The sequence below is a fragment of the Sardina pilchardus genome, chromosome 13 (assembly GCF_963854185.1).
Source record: "Sardina pilchardus chromosome 13, fSarPil1.1, whole genome shotgun sequence".
In the NCBI taxonomy this organism is placed as follows: Eukaryota; Metazoa; Chordata; class Actinopteri; order Clupeiformes; family Clupeidae; genus Sardina; species Sardina pilchardus.
Genome location: NC_085006.1, coordinates 10,632,295 through 10,657,671, shown reverse-complemented (window position 1 = coordinate 10,657,671; position 25,377 = coordinate 10,632,295). Strand labels below are relative to the sequence as shown.

The following is a 25,377-nucleotide window of genomic DNA, read 5'->3' as shown; positions in this document are numbered from 1 at the left end:
AAGAACAGATCTATGGGTAGGCTAGGCCTAAATTAGGGTAGACTACACCAGCCACGTTCACACCAGGCCCTATGCTACAACCTATTGCCTTATTATTGTATCTGACTGTGACTATCCGTTACCAGCGCCTAGAAGGAGTTCTCTGTAATTGAAGAAGTTGTTTTGTTTGGGAGGGGCACAATAATGCACAAAATTGATGAGAAAACATGTTGCGACATAACACCGGAAATGACGATCCAAGTCACAGTTGCGGAAGTATGTTTGTTAGTCGCTGACATGACAAGTTGAATATCGGTACAAGACGCTTTCGTTTTAATTCTGTAATCTTCGAAGGAGCATGTTGACATACAGGTATGTAGGCTATAGTATATTGCTCGGTTGTGTTAATGAGCTATGTTGTTTAGTATACCTACCTGGCTCTGTGGCCACGGGACTGTCAGATTAGCTAACGCTGTAATCAACTAGCGAGCTGTCTAGCGAACCATGACAACAGTGTTAACTGGAGAAACATAACGCCATCCCTTTGGCTATGTACTCGGCTAATAGAGATCAGTCATAGTCGACCTTGTCTTTAACCTCTTGTATTTGATAATTGTATGTGTGTCACGCTGTTACCTCTGATAGCGTCAGGTAGCTAAGTTAGCTCACATGGCTTGATGTTAATGTTGACACTTAATCATTTGCCTCTTCTGCAAGGATCACTGTAAGTAACATTAACGTAAACTGTTCCTTAGGTTTGAATAATGGGAACCAAAATGTTAGCTATAAAGCATAAAGTAGGCTCAAATATATTGTAACAATGTTTCCTAGCGGTATATAACGCTGTCCTACATTGTAACTCTAAAAAATCCACAAGCCGTCCAGTACATGCATTCTAGCTAGCCCCTACATTTTTCACACAAATTCGTGAAAGGTTGCACTGCAGGTGGGGTTACAGTTAACATATCACACTTCAAATTTCATGACCGTGACACAAACGAACAGGCTAAAGTGCCAGGGCAGAAACTTGAAACTACTGTGCTAACTGGTGTTAATTCAGCAAGCATGTCTTCTGAGAGGTTAAACTGAGGATGGCTCATCTGTTTATTTGACAGAAGTGTGTGTGTGTGTGTGTGTGTGTGTGTGTGTGTGTGTGTGTGTGTGTGTGTGTGTGTGTGTGTGTGTGTGTGTGTGTGTTTCTTAATCTAATCCTAGTAATAATACATTTTTAAATGAAACATAGGTTAATTATGTTTCGTAAATTATTATTTCGAAAAGCAATTCATTGTCATGATCACAGCAATATGACATGATTTATAAAATATTGTAGGATTCTGGTCATGTCTTTCCTTATTTGTTTAACAAGCTGTTCCCTGTTCACTGGAAATTGACCTGTGTCCCCTCATTCTCTCTTGTACCTTGCTGTTTGTTTTTATCTCATTGGACCAATATGGTGCTAGTAGTGAAGGCCTAATCATTTTAGTTAAGTTTACAACTGACCATCTATCTAATACTTTAGGTCTACTGTTCCAGCATTAATTGTTTCTTTGACGTGGTTAGACTCGGTAGGCGGTAGCAGACATGGGCAGTATTTCAATTATATGTATTTTAAATACGTATTTAATTACTTTAGTGTATTTTGTAATTTGTGTTTTGCAGGATTGGAAAAAATCAAATGTACTTTGTAACAAAATACTTTGAGGGGTTGTATTTAGAGTATTTAAAATACTTAAATACTTAACAAAAATCTCATAATTTCCCCCCTCAAATTAGCCAAAAATTCATCACACAGTTAAATATAGCCTCTTACCTAGTATAACCATGACAATATGCTATGCTTATCATAGTCTGGGAGCCAAAGGTCAGAATCTTTGGGACATGAACCCCATATGTAAGGTATCAACCAAGGTGTCCTGATCTGCAGAAATAATGGAGGAGACTGAGGCAAAAACCTCCCCAATGCGAAACAGTCTCGAGTTTTCATCTCCCAGTTAATTAATTCCGTATATTGAGACACCTTACAGGATGTCACTTTATTTGTCCCCTGTGTTGCCAGTCATGTATGAAGGCAAAAGGCATGCATTTATAGCACAAAAAGGGAAATGCATTTCAATTTAAAAAGGCTAACCTGTTCATTCTGTCGTACTACTTTCATTGAATACGGAAAATGATGGTGGGAAGTTTGCTTCGTCAGAGTTGATTCCACTGTTGAAAAGCCTGCTTGTTGTCAGTTCAATCATCGTGTATTATACAGTAGGATGCTGATTACATTTTTTTACTAGATCTACTTTATGGGTAGCCTGGCTCCGCCTTCCTACGTACTTCTGTTCAGTTTTCATTTCACTCCACTACGTAGTCTGGGTCTGCGGTATATTCACAGGTTTTCTCAAGACAATAATGCGCAGGTCCAATCAGCAAACAGAGGGAGTAGCTGAGAATGATGACGTTGAGGTCGCTAGTTTGAGCATGTCACCTCACGATCAAACGTTTATCGATTGGTTATGGCAGATCTGAGAGGCTCTGGGCAGAGTATCCGCATTCAAGGAAATTCATGCTTGGCAATGGAAAGTGTCCAGACTCTCTGTACATTATGAATGTACGAGAGTATGGTAGGACCAGGCTACTTCAGCCCAAAGTAAAGAATTTAGGCCTCTGTCCGCCAATAAAAAACTAGTATTTCTTGTAATTTATTTTTAAAGAGGAACTATGCAGGATTGGCGATTTCATCTCTAGTTTCGGTTTAGTTTTTCTTTTTCGCTCGTTTTATGCTTGCATATTTCTCTGCAGAGCTTCCCAGACAGCTTTAGCGTGTATATTTATACATATATAGGCTATATATAAATATATAAATTGCAAGCGTGGTTCTTCTTGTCCCTTACACGTCTCAGACTTCCAGATGTAAACAAGGAACGATCGTCTCCTGCAGAAACTGCAAGGTTGCAATAGCGGATAGGAACACTGGGGGCGGGAGGAAATATTACTGTGTTCGATAAAACTGGTCAGTCAAGCAAAACAACGATTTCTGAGCGATTTTATGACTATGAAAAAGTTGCATAGGGTCTCTTTAAAGTTGGTATACCATGATTATTGTGGGGGTATTTTTGTATTTTCTAATTACTAATTACTTGTATTTTAATTAAATACATTTTTCACATCCGTATTTTGTATTTTATTTTGTTACATTTTCTACGCCAGTATTTGTATTTTGTAACAAAATAGTTTTTGATGTATTTGTGCCCACCTCTGGGCGGTAGTGGTATTTGTCAATCAGCTCCCACTCCTCTCTCTGTGACTTGTGAGGTAAAGTTCCAGGAGAAGGCCTTTTAGATTTGTTACGTAGGTTATTGGAAATAGGAGATCCCCCAACCCCGTTTCTAGCATACTAGACGAAACGTCGCAGCTCGGGCTTCAGCTGGTGCACACCTTCTCATGGGAATGGGTTATCTGTTATTGATTCACTCTACTGCTCAGTGGCACTTGGCTAGACTTTGTCGGGCTGTGTCCCTGTTGTGGTACTTGTGAATTAAACTTTGTGGTCAACGGCAGCTCTCTTTGGTCTCAGCGTGTCTTCCACGATCGGGTGCTCTCCAGAGTGCTAGTAATTGGTATTATATTGGTACTGACACTTGCCTCCTTGTATGCCTGTTGCATTTGTGGCAGTAGTCTACTTTTCCGCTTGGAAGTAATGTTGCCTTGAGAAAGTGCCAATGTTCACAGTTGATGAAAGTTGGCCAGTGACTCACGTAGCATTTTCACAGTTTGTTTCTTTCACAATGTACGCTTAACAAAGTCATGTGGGAGTTGAGGTTCAGGTTGCATCTGCAACAATTCACCCAAGCATGAATATGTTCCTCATTGTCTGCAACTTCTCATTTTCTTGTCTTGGACCTCCATTTTGCAAACTCTGTTAAATCTGACGTTCCTATTGGTGTCCTCTCTGTCTACCAGGCTGCAGTTCTGATGTGGAGCGCCAGCGTTGAAGTCCCGTGCTTATTGCCATGGCATCATCCCCATCGTTCCCCCTCCTCCTCCTCCTCTCCCCCCTGATCCTCCTGACTGTTCACCCTCTGCACACCCCTCCTCTGTCGCCGGACGCCTCCGCTCTCCCGGCTCCACCCCCCTCCTGCGGCCCGGGACAGTCGTGGGCGGTGCGGTTGCACGCCCGCCTGAACGAGGAAGGGCACGACATGGACAACCTGGCACACCTGGTGGCGGAGGACGCCGGCCTGGAGAACCGCGGGCAGATCGGGCAGCTGGCGGGGCACTACCTGCTGTGCCGGGGGACCGAGGACGAGGGCCAGAGGGACACCAGGGGGGCCAGCGCTGCAGGACAGGCCCTGGCTGACCACCCGTACGTGGCCTGGCACTCTCAGGAGCTCCTCCTCAGCCGATCGAAGAGGAGCGTGGCGTTCAACGATCCCAAGTATCCCAAACAGTGGCATCTGGTGAGTAAAGGTGACCTGGGGGCACTCGTGGCAGTGAGGAGTAAAATTCCAGAATATTCCAGAGGGTTAGCAAACTTTTAGTGAACAGCCCCATTTTTAAGCCTCATTCACCCGTCGCTTTTTGCCACAAAAGTTTCGGACAGCATCACAATTTGCTATTTCACCTATAATCACTGATTTACATTAAAATTACATAGTCTCTTGTCTGTGAGTATGTTCACTTCAAGTAAAGTGCATGCTCGATGACTATGCAAAGCCATCAATGGGGCTTTGATACTACTATGAGTCACCATGGCAACTGGCGAGAGAACAAGGTCATCCCACTTCACTTCACTTGACTTCTGATTTGTGTTTATGGCGAGTATGAGCACATTTTCAGAGAAAAGGAGGAACATAACTGTACTATTTAACACACTGCTGTAATAATCATCACAAAGAACCATGCAATATGATAGTACATTTACAATACTTTACACTTTTTGTTTGATTTCAAGTGTCAGAAATATGAGATTGAACTAGGCTTGCAGTGAAATGAGTGCCAAATGAGTTGCAATTAAGTCACACTGAAAGACACTTGTGTCCAGAAAATAGATTTCGTATTTTATATATATATATTTATATATTTTTTGATTTCAAGTATGTTGATAAAAGGTGTGGTGGTAGTGTAGTGGCTAAGTTGCATGCAGTGGAAAAGTCCTGAAAAGTTGAATTCCCAGCTATCGCTGTTGGGCCTTTAAGCACGGCATTTAACCGTGGGATGCTCCAGGAAGTTTGCAATTAATTGTAAGTTGCTTTGGATAAAAGCGGCAGCCAGATAAAGAAAGATAAAGGTAAAATACCTTTTGTGCAAAGTGTATCACTATTTATTATAAAATGATTTCTGCCAATACTTCTACCACTACAACAAAATTCAAAGCATTTTGAATTTCCCCTGCATAAGTAACCCCCAAGACTTAAATTGCTTAAAGCTTAAATTGTTGCTGTATAAGGTATAGTTGGCATAGCTACTACACTAACATTATGTAGACATTCACCACAAAAACATTAGTCAAACATCTTGCTAAAATGACAATGTTGTTTTCTGACCAGCTGTGTCATGTTTTTCAAAATCATCCATCTTGCTCAGCTCTGCTCTGTTTTGCACAGCACAATGAGCTCCGCGCGGGCATGGACATCAACGTGACCGGAGTCTGGGAGCGCAACATCACAGGGGCAGGGGTCACCGTGGTGGTCGTCGACGACGGCGTCCAACACACATTGGCAGATATTCAGCCTAACTACGTAAGTACATCAGCTGTTAAGTGTGGGTCTGGAAACCAAGCTGGCTTCTGTATCAGGTTGTTTTTTGCATTATTATTATATGTGTCGTTCATTGTTATTGTACATTATTATATGGGTTAATTTTTCATGTTTAAGACCTTCAAATGTATTTAAATGTCTGGAATTATAGGAGGAGCAGGCATTAGATATGATCTGGAGCAGAATGATTTTGCTTAGCTTATTCAGACGTTTTGCATATTAGCCTTGAGACTGCTGAAAAGTTTTCGACCAATCACAGCACAGGATTAATTTCCCTTGCTTTGATCCATTAGCTAAAAAATATTCACAAGCAGGCATGATGGAATGTGTAGCCTAATACTAACGCTGTTGACCTCTTTGTCCCCTTCTTCATTTTGTATGTCTGATTTCTTGAGTGAGGACTGTTCACAAGCTTCTTTTAAAGGTGAACGGACAGGGAAGGATGAGGAAAATGATTGATATTGAGAATTAAGTTGTTGTTATGCATGCATTTGCAAGCTTGTTTGGTTCATAAGCTGACAAAGGAAGTTACTTAGATCGTGTAGGATAATGCATGCAGGCGCTACCGAAACTTTTCATAGTAGAATCACTAGCCTGTTTATTTATAGCATCAACTAAAGGGTAGCCTATTCGGAGAGCTCAGACTTTTGCAAATGCCAATATCTTGCAATGCTACTCAAAGTGAAACTATACGTCATAGTTGTATAACCATAGTCGTTTTTCCATAGCCCTTTGTTACATACATACAATATAAGTTACATACAAACAAGCAAATGGCGCCAAAAAGATTTATTTGAGATAAACCTGTTGGCCTAATCATAATTAGTCATAATTGTCTCCACAAGACTTTGCCACCATACATTGTGTACAGTCTGCATATGTAATTAGCATTTTCAGAGCAATGTATGTATTGATATGTAGGTGTTAACTGAATTAAAAGCTACAAAATTATGGCAGAAAGCTGCTCGCTATAAATTCAGAGGAAAAAAGAAACATGAAGTGCTCATCTGATGTTATGAGGGACAGGTCTACAGTATGTCAGACCTTAATATCAACAAGATTTTCCAGGTAGAGAGTTGTAGTTATGCACCACTGTTTTTGTTTTTCAGGTCCACTCTCAATTTGACTTAAGGGTTCTGACATTACTAAGTCAAGTATTCAAAAATATAATGTGTTATGTCAGTTTCTCTAAAGTTATTCAAAACATTTTCAACACATCTTCAGGTTTGGCAGGTTTGTTATTTCATACCTGTCTATCCCACAACAATGACAATTTCTGCAACTGGTATTCATTTTTACCTTTAGGGGTGTTGAAAAGGTTTTAAATTTGCACTACTGAAGATGTTACTGAGACGATATTCGCTTAGTCTTGTCCCAAGAAATATCATGTTTGGAAATATCATGTTTTGTAACGGCATTATAAAACATTTTGACATGGAAACATGATGTTTTTCTCTCTTTTTTAAAGAGCCCTGAAGGCAGCTATGACTTGAACTCCAATGACCCTGATCCTATGCCCCATCCTGATGTGCGGAGCGACAACCACCACGGCACTCGCTGCGCTGGGGAAATTGCAGCCGTGTCCAACAATAGTTTCTGTGCTGTGGGTGTTGCTTACGGCAGCAAAGTTGCAGGTGTGTGTGAGCGTGTGTGTTAATGTGTGAATACCACTATTGTACCACCCACTAAGTTTTTCACTGAAAGGATTTCAGATCAGCACAAAGATTTGAGCCCATATTTGATTTGAAAGAATTTGATCAGTAAGGTTTAATGTGTAAAACGGTACTGTAAAAGTAGTCCATAATTGTCCTTCTGTATTTGACATAAGCAAGCATTGCCAGAGATTTCCATGAGTTTGAGGTCATATGATGTAAATAAATGATTGTACCTTCTTTGTTTTAGGAATCCGGGTGTTGGATGGCCCACTAACTGATAGTATGGAGGCTGTAGCGTTTAACAAACACTATCAGGTCAACGATGTCTACAGCTGCAGGTAACCAAAGCGAGTTCAAAACACTTCATTGGCAGTACAGAGTCATGATAAATAGACGTTTCAAATGTCTTGTGTTATATTATCAGTAGACCCAGACTAGACACAAAGCAGGGTCTCGTTTTGTCTGGATCCAGGCTGGGTGGGCTGGGTTGGCTGGGTTGTAGAAGATTTGAAAATAGATGATTGCATGTAGTGATTTTGAAGAGGAATTTCCCTTGCTCGTGGTGTGGGGCTTGCGGTGGCCTTAAGTTTCCTGTGAAGGTGTGAGTCATGTGCTTTTCCTTCCTCAGCTGGGGGCCTGATGATGACGGGAGAACTGTTGATGGACCACATCCTTTGGGCAAGGTTGGTACACACACACACACACACACGCACATGCACATATGCACACGCACATGCACTCATACGTACACACATGCGCACACACACACACACACACACACACACACACATACTCACACACTCACACACACACACACACACATATACATTCACACATATATACACACACACATGCTTTATGAAGGAGTGCAATTCACGTTTTGCACTAAAAATCATGCCAGAACTCGGTGCGGTGAAAGAAAGTAGAGACAATAGCCACAGCATTCTTAAAGACCGAATGGCCCTGCATTCTTCTGCAGGCTTTTGTGTTGCCCTGATCCCTGTCAGCTCGTGATGAGTCTTTAAAAGAGGCTGCTGACAGTATGAAAGCAGCTGAGAGGGAGGGTGTGACGCATGAGCGACACTGAAAGCAAGTGACCTTCCCTGCTCATCACTGCTAGGTGTGAGGTGTGACTCCCAAACATGTTTGTTTGTTTCGTAGAGAGACAAAAAGGAAAAAAGTTCAGGGTGCTCAGGAATCAGGATGTTCAGTCAGATGTGGGAAGGTGCTCTTTGGGACCGGAAATTCAGATAAATGAATGAAAAATGAATGAAAAATTATTAAAATAGCCTTTATTTTATTGTCTATTTCATGAAAATGGTGTCTATTATGATAGACCTTGTTGATATTATGTTGTTGTAAGTTTTTCCATAAGGCCCTGCCCACAGAAATGTTGTTAAACTTGAGTCATGCCTATTCAAAATTGCCCCGGGCAAATCTGCACCTCCTTCTCCATCCAGCAGAGAGCAGTGTCTCACAGACCCAGAGGGATTTGAGAGCATGGCCTTGATTATGGATCTGCAGAATTCCCATATAGGTGCAGACAATCCTTTTGGCTGGATATTCAGTTTAGAAGAATGTGTGCCTCCCAGTGCTTGACTGGTATTTTCTGGCCAGTAAAATCTGTTGAAACCATTTGCTTGAATTCTTAGCAGCCCTGTCTTGTAGCCATCTACATTTTCTACTCTGCTTTTGAGCTAAAACAGTCTTGTACAAGATTACTCAGATAAGACGGAGGTACAATTATGCACATGTGGTCACTAAACAGGCTCTAAACAGCCCTATTTGACCACAGTTGAACTGCTCAGTTCTGCTTTCTTTCCCTTCCTCGTTCGTGATCTGAAGATGTCCAACGCCCAGACACTCCTTTTCTGAGAACACTGCCGAAGGCCATGGTCAGGGTTTGTCATCCAGGCTCTCAGAAAGTGAATAAGAAGATTCGAGGCCATAGTCGAGGCTTTTTTTCAAATCATTCAGTGGAGAAGTGGGAGAGAGAGAGAGGAAAGCGTCGGCCTCTGAAGGCTCTTAGTCCATGGAGGCAGCTCTCTTCTCCTCCTCCCATAGTTCCCTTGTTCCGCTCTCTCCTCTCTCTCTCTCTCTCTCTCTCTCTCTCTCTCTCTCTCTCTCTCTCTCTCTCTCTCTCTCTCTCTCTCTGCCTTGGCACAGTCGGTGGAAACTTCAGTAAAAAGCGAAATAGCCATTATAGCTGCGCGTCTCTGCGGCCCCATAAACGGAGGCCCATGTTAGAGCAGCGGAGAGCAGCGCGCCACACAGGGATGTCGGTGGACGGGGGGGGACGTGAGCTGAAACGGTCAGAAAGAATCCCGAGCGGTTTTAGTGTTTTGCTGGGATCGTTTTGTCGTACGACCGTTTTCGTTCGTTCTCTGTGGAGTAGTTAATATTGTCCTTAGGAGACCCTGCCAATTCCGTGTTGTGCTTTTTTAAAAACAATAGTGCATTTGAGGCTGAGAAAATTATTGGTTGGTAATTCTCATTTATTCAGCATTGACATCACCAACATTCTGTCTTCCCTGATTTCCCTGTTTGTCTCAGAAGTCTATGAGTCTGCTTTGAATATCCTCCTGGTTTAAGTCATTGTGCTCCAGATTTTATTGGTGTTGAAGTAAGTGTGAGACCTCCACTGAAGTGAAAGACATTCCTGACTGTGTTGTCAAAACTTGTGCTGAACAAGCTGATGAGGAAAGCTGCCTCTGTTGGTGGCAATGAGCTGAAGTCCATAACATCAGTGGCAGGGAAAAGCACCCTCAACAAGCTGCTGTCCATCATGGACAGTGATGGTCACCACCTATTGCGTTCTGCATTTTGTGTTCATCAGGCAGGAAATCATGTTCAAAGACTCCCGTCTTTAGTTCCACGGGCTATTCAGCTCTTTAACTCAACACAGAAGTGGTGGGGTGACATTGACTATTGGGCTGGACACTGTCTCTCTATCCCTACCTTGCCAAACCACATTGAGTCACACCTCTCACAAGGCCTAGCTTCTAATCTACACACAATCTGTTTTGGTCTTTGCGTGATTTAAGCCTCAATTTCTAATTATTACGAGTAATTATTCCTTTTGCTCTGTGAATCACGTTGCACTGCACAACATTTGCACTACCTCCATGAACATGCACTGATACCATAGCCTTTCATTTCATTGCCTCCTCTGGCATGTAAGTCCTTCAGGTTATAGTGTTAGTTCCTTGTAGATTTCTGGTGAATAGACTTTCCACAGCTGTGATTTCATAGTTACTGTTTTTATGTGAAGGTCTGTTTTGTTGCTTTGCATGTCACATAATGTGTAAGCTACTGGATGCCAAAACGTTCTTTCAGGATTAATAAAGTAACTATCTCTCTATCTCTCTGCTCTACCTCTGTGACCCTCTAGGCGGCGCTGCAACATGGCGTGATCGCTGGCAGGAGAGGCTTTGGCAGCATTTTTGTTGTTGCCAGTGGCAACGGGGGCCAGTACAACGACAACTGCAACTATGATGGCTACGCTAATTCCATCTACACTGTCACCATTGGTGAGAACCACATCAAGCCCCGCACGGCCACTAGCTAATCTCCTCAGACATCCTGTGTGTTTTACCATAGATCAACGTCACCAACGCCACTGTGTTTCTGCCTGTGCACCCTAAGTATAGCTACTGATAAGTATATAAACAGAAAATGTGTATTTTTGGGTATAGTGCGTCTCTTAGGATTACTGTTTGAGTCGGTCCATCTGGGTTTCAGAGAGAAGGATTTAGTCATGTTAATTCATCCAGAGTACACCCTCTCTTTTATGTCTGTGTATGATGTATTCTTGGGAGAGTGTTGTAATTTGTGTGTGTGTGTGTGTGTGTGTGTGTGTGTGTGTGTGTGTGTGTGTGTGTGTGTGTGTGTGTGTGTGTGTGTGTGTGTGTGTGTGTGTGTGTGTGTGTGTGTGTGTGTGTGTGTGTGTGTGTGTGTGTTGTGTGTGTGTTGTGTGTGTTGTGTGTGTTGTGTGTGTGTGTGTGTGTGTGTGTGTGTGTGTGTGTGTTGTGTGTGTGTGTTCCAGGAGCGGTGGATGAGAATGGGCGTATGCCCTTCTATGCAGAGGAGTGCGCGTCCATGCTGGCAGTCACCTTCAGCAGCGGAGGCAGATCACTGCGCAGCATTGTGAGTCTGCAGAAGCAAACACATACATGCACACACACACACACACACACACACCCACACACACACACTTAGTAACATAATACTCACACTCATAGTCAACGATGAGCAACACACCTTTTGCAAGTTCTGAATATTTTAGCATCTGTATATCACTATGACCTGCCTGAACTAGAAACACGCACACACACACACACACACACACGCGCACGCGCACACACACACACACACACACACGCTCTCCTTCAAATGTATTCATCAAACGGGCCGTATCCAGTGGCCAGTGGTAGGGGACATTGTGGGGAACATGCGAACGCTGCAGCGCTCAGCAGGCTTTGTTTGCCCCTGTTTGCTGCCATCTCCTTGGTGACTTGGTTTTGCAGAGTGATGTCAGCCACTGTGGTTTCTTAGCCGCCACAGCTCACCAAAAAACCTCAGCTGGCCTCTCGAGCAGAATGGGTATTTGGGCTTTTCAGCTCTCCCCTCTCTCTCTCTCCCCTCTCCATTAGCAGAGCTGACCCAGCCTCTCTCACTCTCTCGCTCTCTCTCGCTCACTCTCTCTCCTGGCACGACCGCGCCTGCCACCGGCTTGATGCTGAGCAGAGAGTCCTCACCACATGTTCTTTTGCCCTGTGTGTGTGTGTGTGTGTGTGTGTGTGTGTGTTTGCATGCCTGCATGCCTTCTACAGCTGGCTGGATGAAGCTTGCGGATTATATTGAAAAATGTGTGTAGGATCCGTGTAGGTCCACAGGCAGAAAAGCACAGATGGTGCTTCTGAGCTTCTGAAAAAGCCATATGTGCTGCCGACTGACCGATGAGCTCTCCGCGGTGTCCTGGCCGAGCGGAGGCTGGCGCTCGTCGTCACCAGCTTGTGAAAACGCTGTGGATTTTTTCGAGGCCCTCGCTATAGCCGAGCCCTGTAATTTATAGGCGACCATGATAGAGGATCGTGCAATGAAGTTTAACCATCTCTGCACATCTACATTTGTGTGTGTGATCCTTCCTTGAGTGCTTATGCGTCTTAGCAGCCATTAAGAGCGAGAGCCTGTGGAAGGAGACCACATGCATGGATGGACGCTGGGTTGCGCTGACCAAAGCACAAGAGCTGTAATCTTCAATCAGGTGCGGAGAGGAGTTGTGCTATAAAGGGTTGTTTGTGCATTTTAGAACTGCCACTTATGCACCGTCATGAAGGTTCGGAGGTACCTTGCGGAAAAGACGGAGCTGCTCAGACCATTCTGTTCTCAAGGAAGCGTGATGCCGTTGCGGACTTGGCCGTTCACCCTCAGACCTCAGTGGTCAGCTTGCTGCATAACACCTGTTTGCCAGCACAAAGCTATCTGCATAGTGCTTAAATATCTCATTAAGATTTCCATGGATGGCTCCACTTTGCCATTGTTCATACCATACCATAGAGGCGGGACTGCAGTAGTAAATTAATTTCTGACATTAGTCTGTCTTTATGCTCTCCTTACTTGTGCACGTGCATGTATATCAAGAGTCATCAGGAGGGGGCACTCATTAGCTTGACACCAGTGGTGAAATGAAATCATTTGGTGAAATGAAATCATTCACTTCTGGGGTAGGGGTGTAGCCTACTCCGCAGTGAAATTTAAACTCTACTAACTCTACTCTGCTACATTAAACTCTTCTCCAGTCTTTCCAGAAGTATAGAAAACACATATTCCTTGTAAACAAAGGTTTTAAATGCGTTTGTTTACTCAATTCCAAAGAAAAGACTCATCTATATCATATGACACTGATGCCATCAGCACAGCCATGGGTTGTGTTAACAAGCGCTGCTAACTATGCTCCTCTGTCTATCGTCATGAAAAGCCTGCCCCATGCCGGATAAGTGTTTGTGATTGGTTCCTGGGTTTTGGGCGATTTGGAAATCAGCTTCAATTAGAGGTTCTTCTGGGTTCCCTAGGCCAGGTACACGCAGCTCTAAGCACAGTGCACACGTACCATCTCATTTGGTCCGACCGTGTGGACTTGGTGTCTCTGCAGCTGTCCATGTGTACAGTAATCAAGGTCTAATATATCCACGTGAAGTGAAGTCTAATATACAGTCTATATAATAGATCACCTTGACCTTAAACTGTCGGGGATGTTGTGACATGTTTTAAGAATACAGCAGACGATGCACATCTTTATCCATATAGATTTGTGTACCAAATGATGACCTGTTACCTCCAGCACAGCCATCAATCATCCATTGGCTGGAGTGACCTGTTCAGGTTCACAGGAATCTGGGCCATTGGGTCTGTTTCCCATCACCGAGAATATGGACTGGTGATTGGCCAGAGCATAAAGGCCAAAAGCGAAAATGCGATTTGATCAAGACCATAAAAAAAAGTTCGGCCTCAGCATGGTAAATCAAGACTGGGCTATGCAGACTAAACAACGGCCCTTGCTGGTTGTGTCTGTTGGAACAGACGTCCAATCAAATAGCCTCCGGATCTGACCCATACTATACATACACACACTCCATCTCTGCCTGCAGCGTGTGTGACTGTCGGGCACACGGCAGCCAAAAGCAACTTTCCCTCAACTCTCCTCGCGCACATGCTATTGAGAGCGGCCTCCTCAGCTGCATGCCTTTCTAAGTATGGATCCATTTCTCCCTCCAAGGTGTTTTCTCTTTTCCATTTTTAGACGGTATACGCACATACCAGACTAATTCTGGGGTTATAGATAGCCGAGTTGAAAAGCCTCGAGTCTCGTTAACAATTAAAGAAAAGTAGCAACAAATCAGTGTAAAAAATGGTTCTCATATGACTTTCCCCTCAGACATCCCCCACACGGTGAAACATCACCCTCTGTTTTCCTTCCAGTCGGGTTTATGAAGTTGCACGGTAATAAACAAATACCGGCCCGCTTAATGCTACGCAGCACTTATTTCCAAGTGTGTGAGAACTCACACATTACAGGAAGGAGATGAATGGAAGTGAATGAGAGCGTTATGGCCGGCGGTCTGTCTGTCTGGTTGGTTGGAGTGAAAGAATGTCCAGCCTCAGGTTGCTATTTTATTGGCATATCAGTACCACATTACTGCTCTCAAACGAGAGTGGCTCGAAGCCAACGGTTCAGGGTCCAGCATCTTGAACTCCGTAGGGAGCATTCCTTTTGTCATAGAGCAACATGCTGTGGCGTTTTAAGAATGAAGTTTCTATTGAGACTGGAGTTTCTACGAGCGCAGAAATGAAAGCCATCCTTCTTCCTGGTGCCCTGTGCGTGGCCCCTGCGACGCTCAGGTGAACCCCCACCTGAGGGAGCATATCTCCGCCACGGCGGCGCAGGCAGTTGCGTAGTGATCCGTCAAGAAGAGGAGCCGCGTCTGGAAATGAAATGACTGCAGAATGAGAAGAAATGAAAAGAAGGTTAAAAATGGAGCGGGAGGGAAGAATGGTGGCCTTGTTTTAGGTCTCCCCTCTCCCACACAGTTCATGTTTATTTGGCAGTTTATCAGTGGCTGTTCTCCATGCTCCCTCTTCATCAGTGTCTCTCTCTCTCTCTCTCTCTCTCTCTCTCTCTCTCTCTCTCTCTCTCTCTCTCCATCCCTCTGTGACCACAGTATACCTCTTACACCCTTTTATCTGAAGACAGAGTGGACATCTTATCTTTATCATTGTTTTGTGTTTCTGTGTGTCTGCTGTCTGTCCATCTTTCTTGGTCTCTTCTGTTTTCTTTTGTTTAATTTCTTTCCTTTCATGTCCTGCTTTTTTTTGTCCCCCCCCCCCCTCACACTCTGAACACAGTCACCCTCTCTTCCAGTTCCTCACAGTTGTTCTCTGGAAGAGTGAAAACACTGGAAATAAATTCACTGCCGAGTATCGTGACATTGGCGCCTAGAGGCTGGTGTCTGGATGTGCAATTTGGGATACAGGTCTGGATGCTGTTCAAGGCTCCTGCTAGGCACTATACATTACTTTGTGTTTGTGCAGCTGGCTGTGTCTGCAGTATACCATGCTCACGCACCGATCTACTTGGTTGTATATCGAGATGAATGTCTGTTAGTGTTCATGTTGACGGAGGTGACACGAGAGCTGACTGTTTTTAATTGGCTCATTCATTCATCCTCTCACTCTCTCACCTCAAGCTGGTGTGTGTGGTGAGCGTTCTGGCACACAACTGCTGCCGTGGTTAGTGCAGGTTCCCCCTTCACTGTAAAGCACTTCCAAAAACTCCTTATCTAGCCAAGTGTGATTCATCTTCTATTAAGATAAAAGAAAATCTTGTTGGTATTGTTTTTAGCACAAAGAGACATACCTAGCGCAGCGCTCTCTCATCAGATCAGTTTGACTTTATTTTAAGATGTCTTATCAAGACCAATTAGCTTAACAAACCGTCAGCCAAATTTGCAGTTAAGTGAAATGATTTGTCTTGAAGTCTCGTTATACTAAAAACAATACCAACCAGAGTTTTTTTATCTTAATATAAGATTAATAATGCTTGATTAGACAAGCTGTTGTGAGCTAGTGCTTAAGGTGCCTTGATAAAGTGCTATTAAAATGGTGGTTGTTGTTGTTTATGGTTATTGAAATTTAATTCAGCGCTTTCTCTGTCATGTTGTCTAGGTGACGTCGGACTGGTCTCTGCAGGAGGGCACGGGCTGCACTGATGCCCACACGGGCACCTCGGCCGCAGCTCCCCTGGCGGCGGGCATGATCGCGCTGATGCTGCAGGTGCGTGCCTGTCTCACCTGGAGGGACGTGCAGCACATCATCGCCTACACGGCCACCCAGGTACAGCAGCGCCACCAGCAGGACACATCAGGAACAGCTGTGCACACCAGCACATACAACCTCATGATCATTATTCCATCATGAACTCTCCATCTCAGACGCTAATTAAGAAATAGCTAACTAAGAAGAAGGTTAACAGAAAAAGCATTTCAGGATCTGATCTTAATGCCTAGGAATTGTGTGTGTGTGTGTGTGTGTGTGTGTGTGTGTGTGTGTGTGTGTGTGTGTGTGTAGTACACTGATGCGAAGGCTGAATGGGAGACTAACGGTGCTGGGTTCCACCACAGCCATCAGCACGGCTTTGGCCTCCTCAATGCCTGGAGGCTCGTCAACGCTGCCAAGGTATCCCAGACAGAACACGCACACTTTAGAACTGCCTGTGCTCTAACTTCACCATTGTTTAGCTTTAGTTCGAGTCAGAGTTCTGAGTTTTGCTTCTAAATGTTCTTCATGACCTCTTTCATCTGACCTAGATCTAGCTTTCTATGCATGAGTAGTTTGCTCCGTGACTTTATTTGGATTCTGAACTCTGTGTGTGTGTGTGTGTGTGTGTGTGTGTGTGTGTGTGTGTGTGTGTGTGTGTGTGATCGCAGGTGTGGGTGTCTGTTCCTTTTCTGGTATCCTACCAAAGCCCTGTGCTGAAAGAGGACCGGAAGATCCTGGCCTACCCCGACCGCCTGGTGCTCAGCTGGAATGGTAAGCGTCACGTATGGAATGCCTGTAAGATCAACACAATATGCTACATTTGGTAAATGTGATACAAGGTATAGTCATAGTTATGTAAACATTGTCATTTGTTATATTCCAGAAGTTACACAGTAGATTGCAGTAAAGTGCTTAATGGATATTTAAAGTTCCTTTACATAGTCAAGCACACCAACAGTATGTATGATTGATTATTAGTCTGTGGATGTCAGTGTATGGTTTATGATTATATGCGATAGCTGAGTACTTTGAGCAAAACTTTGAGTAAGGCATGCATCGGCATAGGCATCTGAACAGTGTTTACTGCATTTGATTTAAGTAAAAGCAACAGTCGTTAGCCGCTATAATGTCCGGTAAATAGCCCTGTGTTGATATAAAGGCATGCGTAGCTTTCAGTATATGGGGCCTGGCCCGCTGACAGTCACATACAGATATGCTGGCATTTAAAGGCCTAGCAAAACACGGCGGCCTTGTTTACCTTGGAGAGAATGTTCTGGAAAAGAGCAAGGGGACCCTCTGGGAGGAGTCCCGAGGACCAGTCACTGGGGCCAGGAGGCGTCTGCTCCTCTGACTCGTCTCCTGTGTGTGTGTGTGTGTGTGTGTGTGTGTGTGTGTGTGTGTGTGTGTGTGTGGGACTGACTCACAGGGGGATGGGTCTCTCTGGATGTAAACAAGACAAGGGTCGTTAAGCTGCAGAGTGCCCAAGTAAAGAGCACTTGAGACCTGGGAGGGTGACGTCAATGTATAGCAGAAGGCTACTTTAAAGATTGTTTGTGTTGTGTGTGTGTTTATCGTTGGCACTCAGGACATTGGTATAGCAGGCAAAGCGAGAAAGACTCAATGAGGGAGCTTCCCTGAAGACAATCGGGGGTCTGCCCTTATTAGGCAATGTTTTCCCGCATCTGTGTCGCCGCGAGCACGCCAAAGTGAAGACATCCTTCTCCGCCGCTTTTGTGTTTTTGGCTCTTTTCTTGTCTCGGACGTGCACTTTGTTTTCCTTGAGCTGCCCCATTCTCGTGCGCCTGTTGCCGGCTCGTCATCCATCTCCCTTCGGCAGAACGATAAGCTTTTTTTTCTCTCTCTCTCTCTCCCTCTCTCCCCCCTCTCTCTCTCTCCCCCCCCCCCTCTCTCTCTCTCTCTCTCTCTCTCTCTCTCTCTCTCTCTCTCTCTCTCTCTCTTCCATCACTCCTTTCTCTTCTCTCACACGTTCTCATTCTCATTCTCACTGTCTGTCCAGCTCCACAGAGATATACTTTCAATGGTTTCTCTCTGGGCCCTTTTCTCTCTCGGGGTCCTTTTTTCTTTCTCCTTTTCTCTCCTCCATCCATCCCTCCCTCCCTCCCTCGTCTGTTCTGTGCTGTGGAAAAGGTCAGCCAGCGCTCCAGACCAGAGTAGCATACCATTCTGCTCTGCAGGGCAGCACGCTCTCTCAGACGGCTCCATCCAACTCCTCCACTCCTCCTTTCCCTCCCTTTTTTTCCTTCTTCTGTTTCATTCTGTTCTTCTCTCCCTCCCCCACCTCTCTCTCTACCTCTCTCTCTCTCTTTCTTTCTTTCTCTCTCTCTCTCTCTCTTTTTCTCGGGCCCCCTTCGTTAAGGCCTCTCGCGTTCCAAGCTCGTGTTCCATTATTCGTGAGCGATTCCAGGGCTCACCACAAGTTTCCCCCCTCTGCCCTGTGTGAGGTTCAGATATCAACTAGTGCCGTGTGTGTGTGTGTGTGTAACAGACAGAGAGAGAGAGGGAGAAAGAGAGTGTGCATGTGTGTGTGTGTCTGTCTGTCTGTGTATGTTGTGAGGCACAAGGTTTCCTGAGGACATCCAACATGCCCGTCTTCCCAGTGAACCCTTGTGAAAATAATAAATGAATACTCTTGCTCCATACATCCACTCAACATGGCTTTTTAACATAACTAGGCTTTCTCTGGCCCACAAATACTAAGTTGCCCAGTGCATTTAAGCCAGACTCATAGAATGGTATACAATTATATTAATTGCTGGTTATTTCACATTGACGTGCTATGCTCGACAGAACTTTCCTTGTACAGTTGTTAGTCCGCAGAACACGTTGTGTCCCATGTGAAAAACTGTTGAGGAGGCACGTTCCTCTCGATCAACATGCAGAAGCACTGAGAGTCCTCGAGATAAGCAGAGATGGTATTTGAAAGAAAAACAGTCGTTAACGTTGAACTGTGCTCCATGTTCAGGACTTCTGTGACTTCATGGCATGTCAAGGAAGAGATGAGTGTACACAATCCAGCCAGGCTTGCCATTACTCAAAAGTGTGTGTGTGTCTGTGTGTCTGTGTGTCTGTGTGTCTGTGTGTCTCTGTGCCTGTGTGTCTGTGTCTGTGTGTGTGTGTGTGTGTGTGTGTCTGTGTGTCTGTGTCTGTGTCTGTGTCTGTGTCTGTGTCTGTGTCTGTGTCTGTGTGTGTGCGCATGTGCTGTGTGTGTGTGTGTGATGGATGGTTAGATTGAGCACAGGATACACTGATTAAATCCAGAATTAGGTATATTCCACAGTAAAAAAAAAAAATGGACTGGATGGTCTTGACCCATTCAGGTCTTGTTTCACTTATGTGATAATCTGTTATTGGTTGGTGTGGGTGAGCAGTTGGTAGGAATCTTTTCCTTTTCCATTAGCAACACAAGTTCAACATATTGCTTCAGCTATAGGCATGCAGCGTCCACCCACATTCTCTCTCTCCTTCAGTCTTTACCCATTTTCCTCCTCTCTATCTTACCTGTTGTCTCTCTTTCTCCCTCTTTCTTTCTTTCTTTCTTTCTCTCTTTCTCTCTTTCTCTCTCGGGCTTACCTTTACTTTCTATCCATCCCCCTCTCTCCATCCCCCTCTCTTTCTCTCTCTCTCTCTCTCTCTCTTCCCCCACCCCTCACCTCAGGGAGAGTTCTTCCCTACATGGCTACAGAGTGTGTGGGGAGCATTAGTAAACAGTGGGCGAGGAAATGCCAGCGAATTACTGTACACCGCTGGAGGAATTCAGAGGAGGGGAGGAGAGGGGAGGTGGGGCTCAGGTCTGAGCAGAACACGCACTTACTCGCATCCTAGTACCTAGTTTACCTCTCCGATCATGTGTATGTTTGGGCCTGCCTGCATGTTTGGCTGTTTGTAAACGCCCTACACACATCAGCACACTGTTGATTATTGTGTCGGTCGTTTAGAGAGTTTTTCTTTGCCCCAAGAAAAGGGGATGTGGAGTCTTTCCTCTATGCTTTGAATGTAAATAAAATACATTAGTTACCTAAAGCAGTATAGTAAATATACATGACCCTTTTGAATGACATTTACGGTATACGTTCATATATCTGGATTTAATGTATTCTATACACTGCTATCAGATGATTAGAGAGGAGTAGGCTTTGACGTAGTCGACAGGTCAAGTGCAGTAGATAGAAGTGGTAGAGGAAGAGGGAGGGAGAGGAGGGAAGAGAGGGAAGTGTATGGGGAATGCACCTGAGACGTTTTATACGATTTGGGAGAGGAGCTACAGTATACTCTTGTAAAAATTGGGACTTCAAGAGCTTCTTGAGGATAGAGAGGGGACACCCCTGCTCTTGTAGGTCAATCAGGGTTGATGTGTTTGTAGGGCTGGTAGTGCCAGATGACGTTCTTTGTAGAGCATTTAAGTAGATGGAACAGACCCAGCCATCACAACACTTTGTAAACAAGCATTAGTGACTTAAATTTGATGCGGGTGGCAATGGGTAGCCAGTGGAGCTCAGTGAATTAAAACCCAGCACTGAAAAGCTGGCCTGCTGAGACCGGTTGTCTGTCAGAGCACATCAGAGCACATCAAGTGAACTAACTAAATATAAAGTCCATCAAGCCAAAGCTAATAAAAGTGTTAGTTTGATGATAATGATAATAATGATTAAAAAAAAAAGTTCTCAGGCAAATATTTGACATTGACATGTGTATGTTGTGTCTGAGGTGATGAATACTGTGCTAAATAATTGCCTGTCATGTCTTCACCTCAGTAACTGCAGCAGATCTGAAGCAATCAGGCATGAAGACCTTGGAGCATGTGTCGGTCACCGTGACGATGGCACACGCCCACCGTGGTAACGTCGAGATTACGCTGCTCTGCCCGAGTCAGATGACCTCTCTCATCGGGGCCCGCCGGGCCCTGGACTCGTGAGTACTGCCCTCACATACTCATGTCATGTCTGTCCCTTCACATGTGTGTTACAGCTATGAGCCTATGGGGGTTTAACCGCTATTGCTTCCAAAGGAGACAAGACTGTGAGATCAATTCTTAAAAACTCTAGGGGATGCCACATACGGGTCCGAGTGCCCATGGGGACCCAGGTTCGAGTCTGGCCTGCGGTCATTTCTCAGTCCCATCTCTCTCTCCCACTTACTTCCTGTCTCACCCTTCACTGTCCTATACACATAAAGGCAAAAAAGCCCAAAAAAATCTACTAAAAAAAAAGTCAATATCAAATATATACATATAGACTTTTTGTTTTGCCCACCGATAGACCACCTGTACAGTGTGAGTAAAACATTCAATTGAGTTACACAGGTTATTATCTTCACCTCAACTAAATAATACCGTAATTTCCCGACTATTAGCCGCGGCTTATACATTGATTTTGCAAAATTTCTTCAGCTATGAGGTTAATACAGGGGGACAGTTAATATGTTGTTAATATGGTTTTGTTTATTCTAACTTGCATAAAACACTGTCCTGCGGCTTATACACAATGCGGCTTTTTATGCAGGAAATTACTGTAGATTATGAAAATCTGTACGTGTAAATGTAAACTGTGTTGGTCAAACACAGCCATTTGGGACTGGCTCACAGTCACTCTACTAGATGATCCCAGAAGCATTTGATGGGGTAGAGAAGCTCACTTGCCAATCAACCTCTTCCACATTAAACCAACAATGTCTTTACGGACATTGCCTTGCGCACTGGGGTACAGTACAGTCATGCTGAAACCCAAAAAGGCATCCCCGAAAAAGGCTTCCCTCAAAGCATGTAATTGCCCAAATTGTCTTGGTATATTGCAGCATTAGCCCATGAAAAGCAACCATTATACCATTATCCTCTACCAGCATGAGCAAAGACAGTGCACAAAGGGAGGTCCATAAAGACATGTTTAAGTGATTTTGGTATGGAAGAACTTGACTTGCCCGCAGAGAACACCATTAATCACAACGATGAACTAAAACAGACATTGCAAGCTTGGCCTCCGCATCCAACATCAGAGCCTGGCCTCACAAATACTTTTCTGGATGAATGGACAGAAAATTCCCACAGACCATACAAAATCTCCAGATGAGTGGAAGCAGATATAAAAGCTATAAACCTATGGATTTGGAATGTTTATAAATCTATGGACTTAGAACGGGATGTCGTTGAAGTTCCTGTCGGTGTAATGGCAGGTGTCCCAACACTTTTGTCCATATGGTGTATATTGAGAATGCCTTGCTTTTTGCTGCCATCCATCTTAAAGCTGTCTGCTCTTGGAGGAAAAAAATGTAGTGATTACTGGAACAGACTCCCTACACAAAGTACTAGACTATGCTTACAAAAGCTATGATGTAATCCTGTTTATATTAAACAAGGCAGGTACTGAGAAGGATTGAGCTCACAGCCACCTTGCAACAGTAGTAGCAGCTTGAAAGAACAAGAAAATCTGGGATTATGTCAAATGAAATCAAATCCGAATTATGGATGTACTGAATAAAGATTATGGTTTTGTTTGTTTACATTTTTGGAAGATTAAATGTGTTTACAAGCATTTGAGCATTAAAGCTGTTTGTGCAAACATTTGAGATGAAGACCGCAGGCAGAGTGTCCAACTGCTGTAGCCAGGAGAGAGGGATCCTGAGTCAAATACAATCCTGAAGCACTTTGTGTCTTTCACACCCACAGCGATGCCTCTGGCTACACGGACTGGACCTTCTCCACGGTGCGCTGCTGGGGGGAGAAAGCCGAGGGCCAGTACACCGTGCTCATCACCGACCACAGTACGTCCACTCTCTCAACACGCACCATCACACAACACCGCACCATTAACCAGCCTCATCTGGGCTTTCTGAGTAAAACTGTTGTCGTTTCATCCGTGATTGATGCCGTGCTCTCCCTATCAAGGACTCTCATGCGCATAGCTATGCACGGGGCTCAGTAGTAAAGCCTGCAAACTGATCCCAGTGAATCCCAGACTTGGATGGCTGTGTAATGTTTTGATTGGTCTGGACCCCCAGGAGAGCAGAGCAAGCCGCTGGACCCGCTGGGCACGCTGAACCACTGGAAGCTCACGCTCTACGGCTCCTCCATGTCCGACGAGGAGGTGAAGCAGAGGCAGAGGTGAGGTGGCCGCGTGCTCGGAGTCCGTGTGGTTCGACCGCGTCTTCCATAAAACGAGAATACGTGCTTCACAGATCACGTGGCCTTGTTGCTTATTTGTTTGTTTGTTTGTTTGTTTGTTGGTGGACAGCCTTGTGGAGGAGGCCATGAGTGGACAGTTCCTGGACAGCAACTTCTCCATGCCCTGTCCACCTGGCCTGGACATCGCCCCTGAGAAGGTGAACCCTCTGACCTCCAACAGCCTTAAGGTAATGCTCCCACACTTTGCCGTTTTGTTGATTAAAGGTACACTATGCAACATTTTTCTGTTAATCAATTTGTTTCATACTGTTACATATGATTAAATGATGAAATCACCAATCCTGCATAGTTTCTTTTAATACATCAGTTATCTGGCCCCAGGCAAGGCTAAATGACTTTTGAAGATGATGGTCATAATGCATATCCTAGCTAAACGCTAACAATAGGACATTATCACCAAAAGATCTTTTGTTGGCTGAACATTCTTCAGTGTTAATGATGGCTGTTAGTAATGTTATCAACAAGAGATTTTCTGCTCTTGCCAGACAGTTCTTGTCAGATCATTCCTCAATGCCAGATACCAGCTGCTGCAGTGTTGTGCTTCTCAGTTTTGGCATCTCGCGTTCCGAGTAAATGTTGTGTCTAATTTGTGCCGAACTCTCTCTCTCTCTCTTTGTCTGACTGTGTCTGTCTGGGTGGACTTGCAGTCTCTGCTGCTGCTGGGCTGCTTCGCGCTCTTCTGGTCACTCTACTACACGATGGAGGTGGCCCTGGCCCACCTGGACCTGCGGGAGCTGTGGAGGGGTCGGCGGAGCCGCCCGCCAAGCGGCTTCCAGGCCGTGCGTCTGGAGGAGGGCCCTGAGCTGCTGGGGCTGGAGCTGCAGCGCGTGGTCAACACGGACGCCAAGGTGCCCGTGATAGCCGGTGACGTGACGGCGTACTCGGACTCGGGCAAGGGGTCCACAGACTCGAACTAAGACTCGGCCCAGGGTACTTCCTGTTGCGGTCACGTACAACCGACCCAAGCCCCCCCTCCCCCACCCTGCCCATAATCGTCACCCAGCAGCCTACAGACTGCTCCCCCCCAGTGTGGTGTGTGCAGTTGGTCTCTCTGCCACATCGACTGAGGGGAGCTCACACTCAAGCTGCTCTGTGCTGGAAACAAAAAAAAATGTTGGGTGGAGTTTGTGGATTTTGGGCGTATGGCCCCAACATTGTTGGGTCTTTTTTTGTTGTTTTGAAGGGGGGAGGGGGTAGAAGGTACTGATGAACTGGGGGATATCAATCGATACCCAGTGACATCCCATGAGCAGGGTTGCTGGAAATGGCGTCAGACATTTCATTGTCTGGCGTTTCTAGATGCCCTCCTCCAGGGTCCTCAACGATGGTACTAGACTAATTCTGAATCTCCAAAGGGATTGTGCTGACTGACCTTAAAGGTTGGCCGAGATCCAGGTTCGCCATCGGACTCAAAAGAGGACTCGCTCCCTGCCTTGACCAACCGCTAAAGTGCACTATGGTTGCTTTTAAATGCTGCATATATACACACACAAGTCATGTGGGAGTGATTGAGAATGGGTGTGAGTGAGTGAGTGTGTGAGAGTATGTATGTTGGGGTGGAGGGGCGAAGGGGAATGTTTTGTGTGTGCGTGCATGTGTTTATGTGGGTGGGTGTGGGCTGAACTGTAAAAAATCAAGATTGTGTCTTACAGAGTGCTATATTTTTATTAAATTATCTACTTTTTGCAACATCAATCAGTGCTGATGTTCAGGGGTTTAGAAAGTATTGTGTTATAATGAACAAAATATACCCACACTAATGCACACTATCCAGAAGGTGTGTCGGCTGTGCAGCTATATTGGACTTTTTCTCAAGATTTCTATTAAACTGATTTTCACTGAGGTTAACTTGGACTTGGAGCGATGACCCAAAGACTGAGTTGAACGCAGCTGGTCTGATCGATCTCAATAAAGATGATTTGGCTGTAGAATATGTTGTATTGTCTCTGTTACACATTGTGGTGGATCTCTTTCTATTTGGGTTCCT

At 44.8% G+C, this 25,377-nt stretch overlaps 1 protein-coding gene across 1 annotated transcript; it reads left to right on the top strand.

Moving 5' to 3' along the window:
- The first annotated feature begins 229 nt into the window (after positions 1-229).
- On the top strand, positions 230-25,321 carry LOC134099495 (proprotein convertase subtilisin/kexin type 7-like). The gene is made up of 16 exons (XM_062552383.1): positions 230-351; positions 3,928-4,424; positions 5,571-5,705; positions 7,192-7,357; positions 7,626-7,716; positions 8,007-8,061; positions 10,770-10,908; positions 11,424-11,524; positions 16,103-16,270; positions 16,505-16,612; positions 16,864-16,966; positions 20,968-21,124; positions 22,875-22,969; positions 23,207-23,309; positions 23,440-23,557; positions 24,038-25,321. The coding sequence occupies exons 2-16, from the start codon at positions 3,978-3,980 to the stop codon at positions 24,305-24,307; spliced, it is 2,256 nt and encodes a 751-aa protein (XP_062408367.1). The 5' UTR covers positions 230-351; positions 3,928-3,977; the 3' UTR covers positions 24,308-25,321.
- The last annotated feature ends 56 nt before the right edge of the window (positions 25,322-25,377 follow it).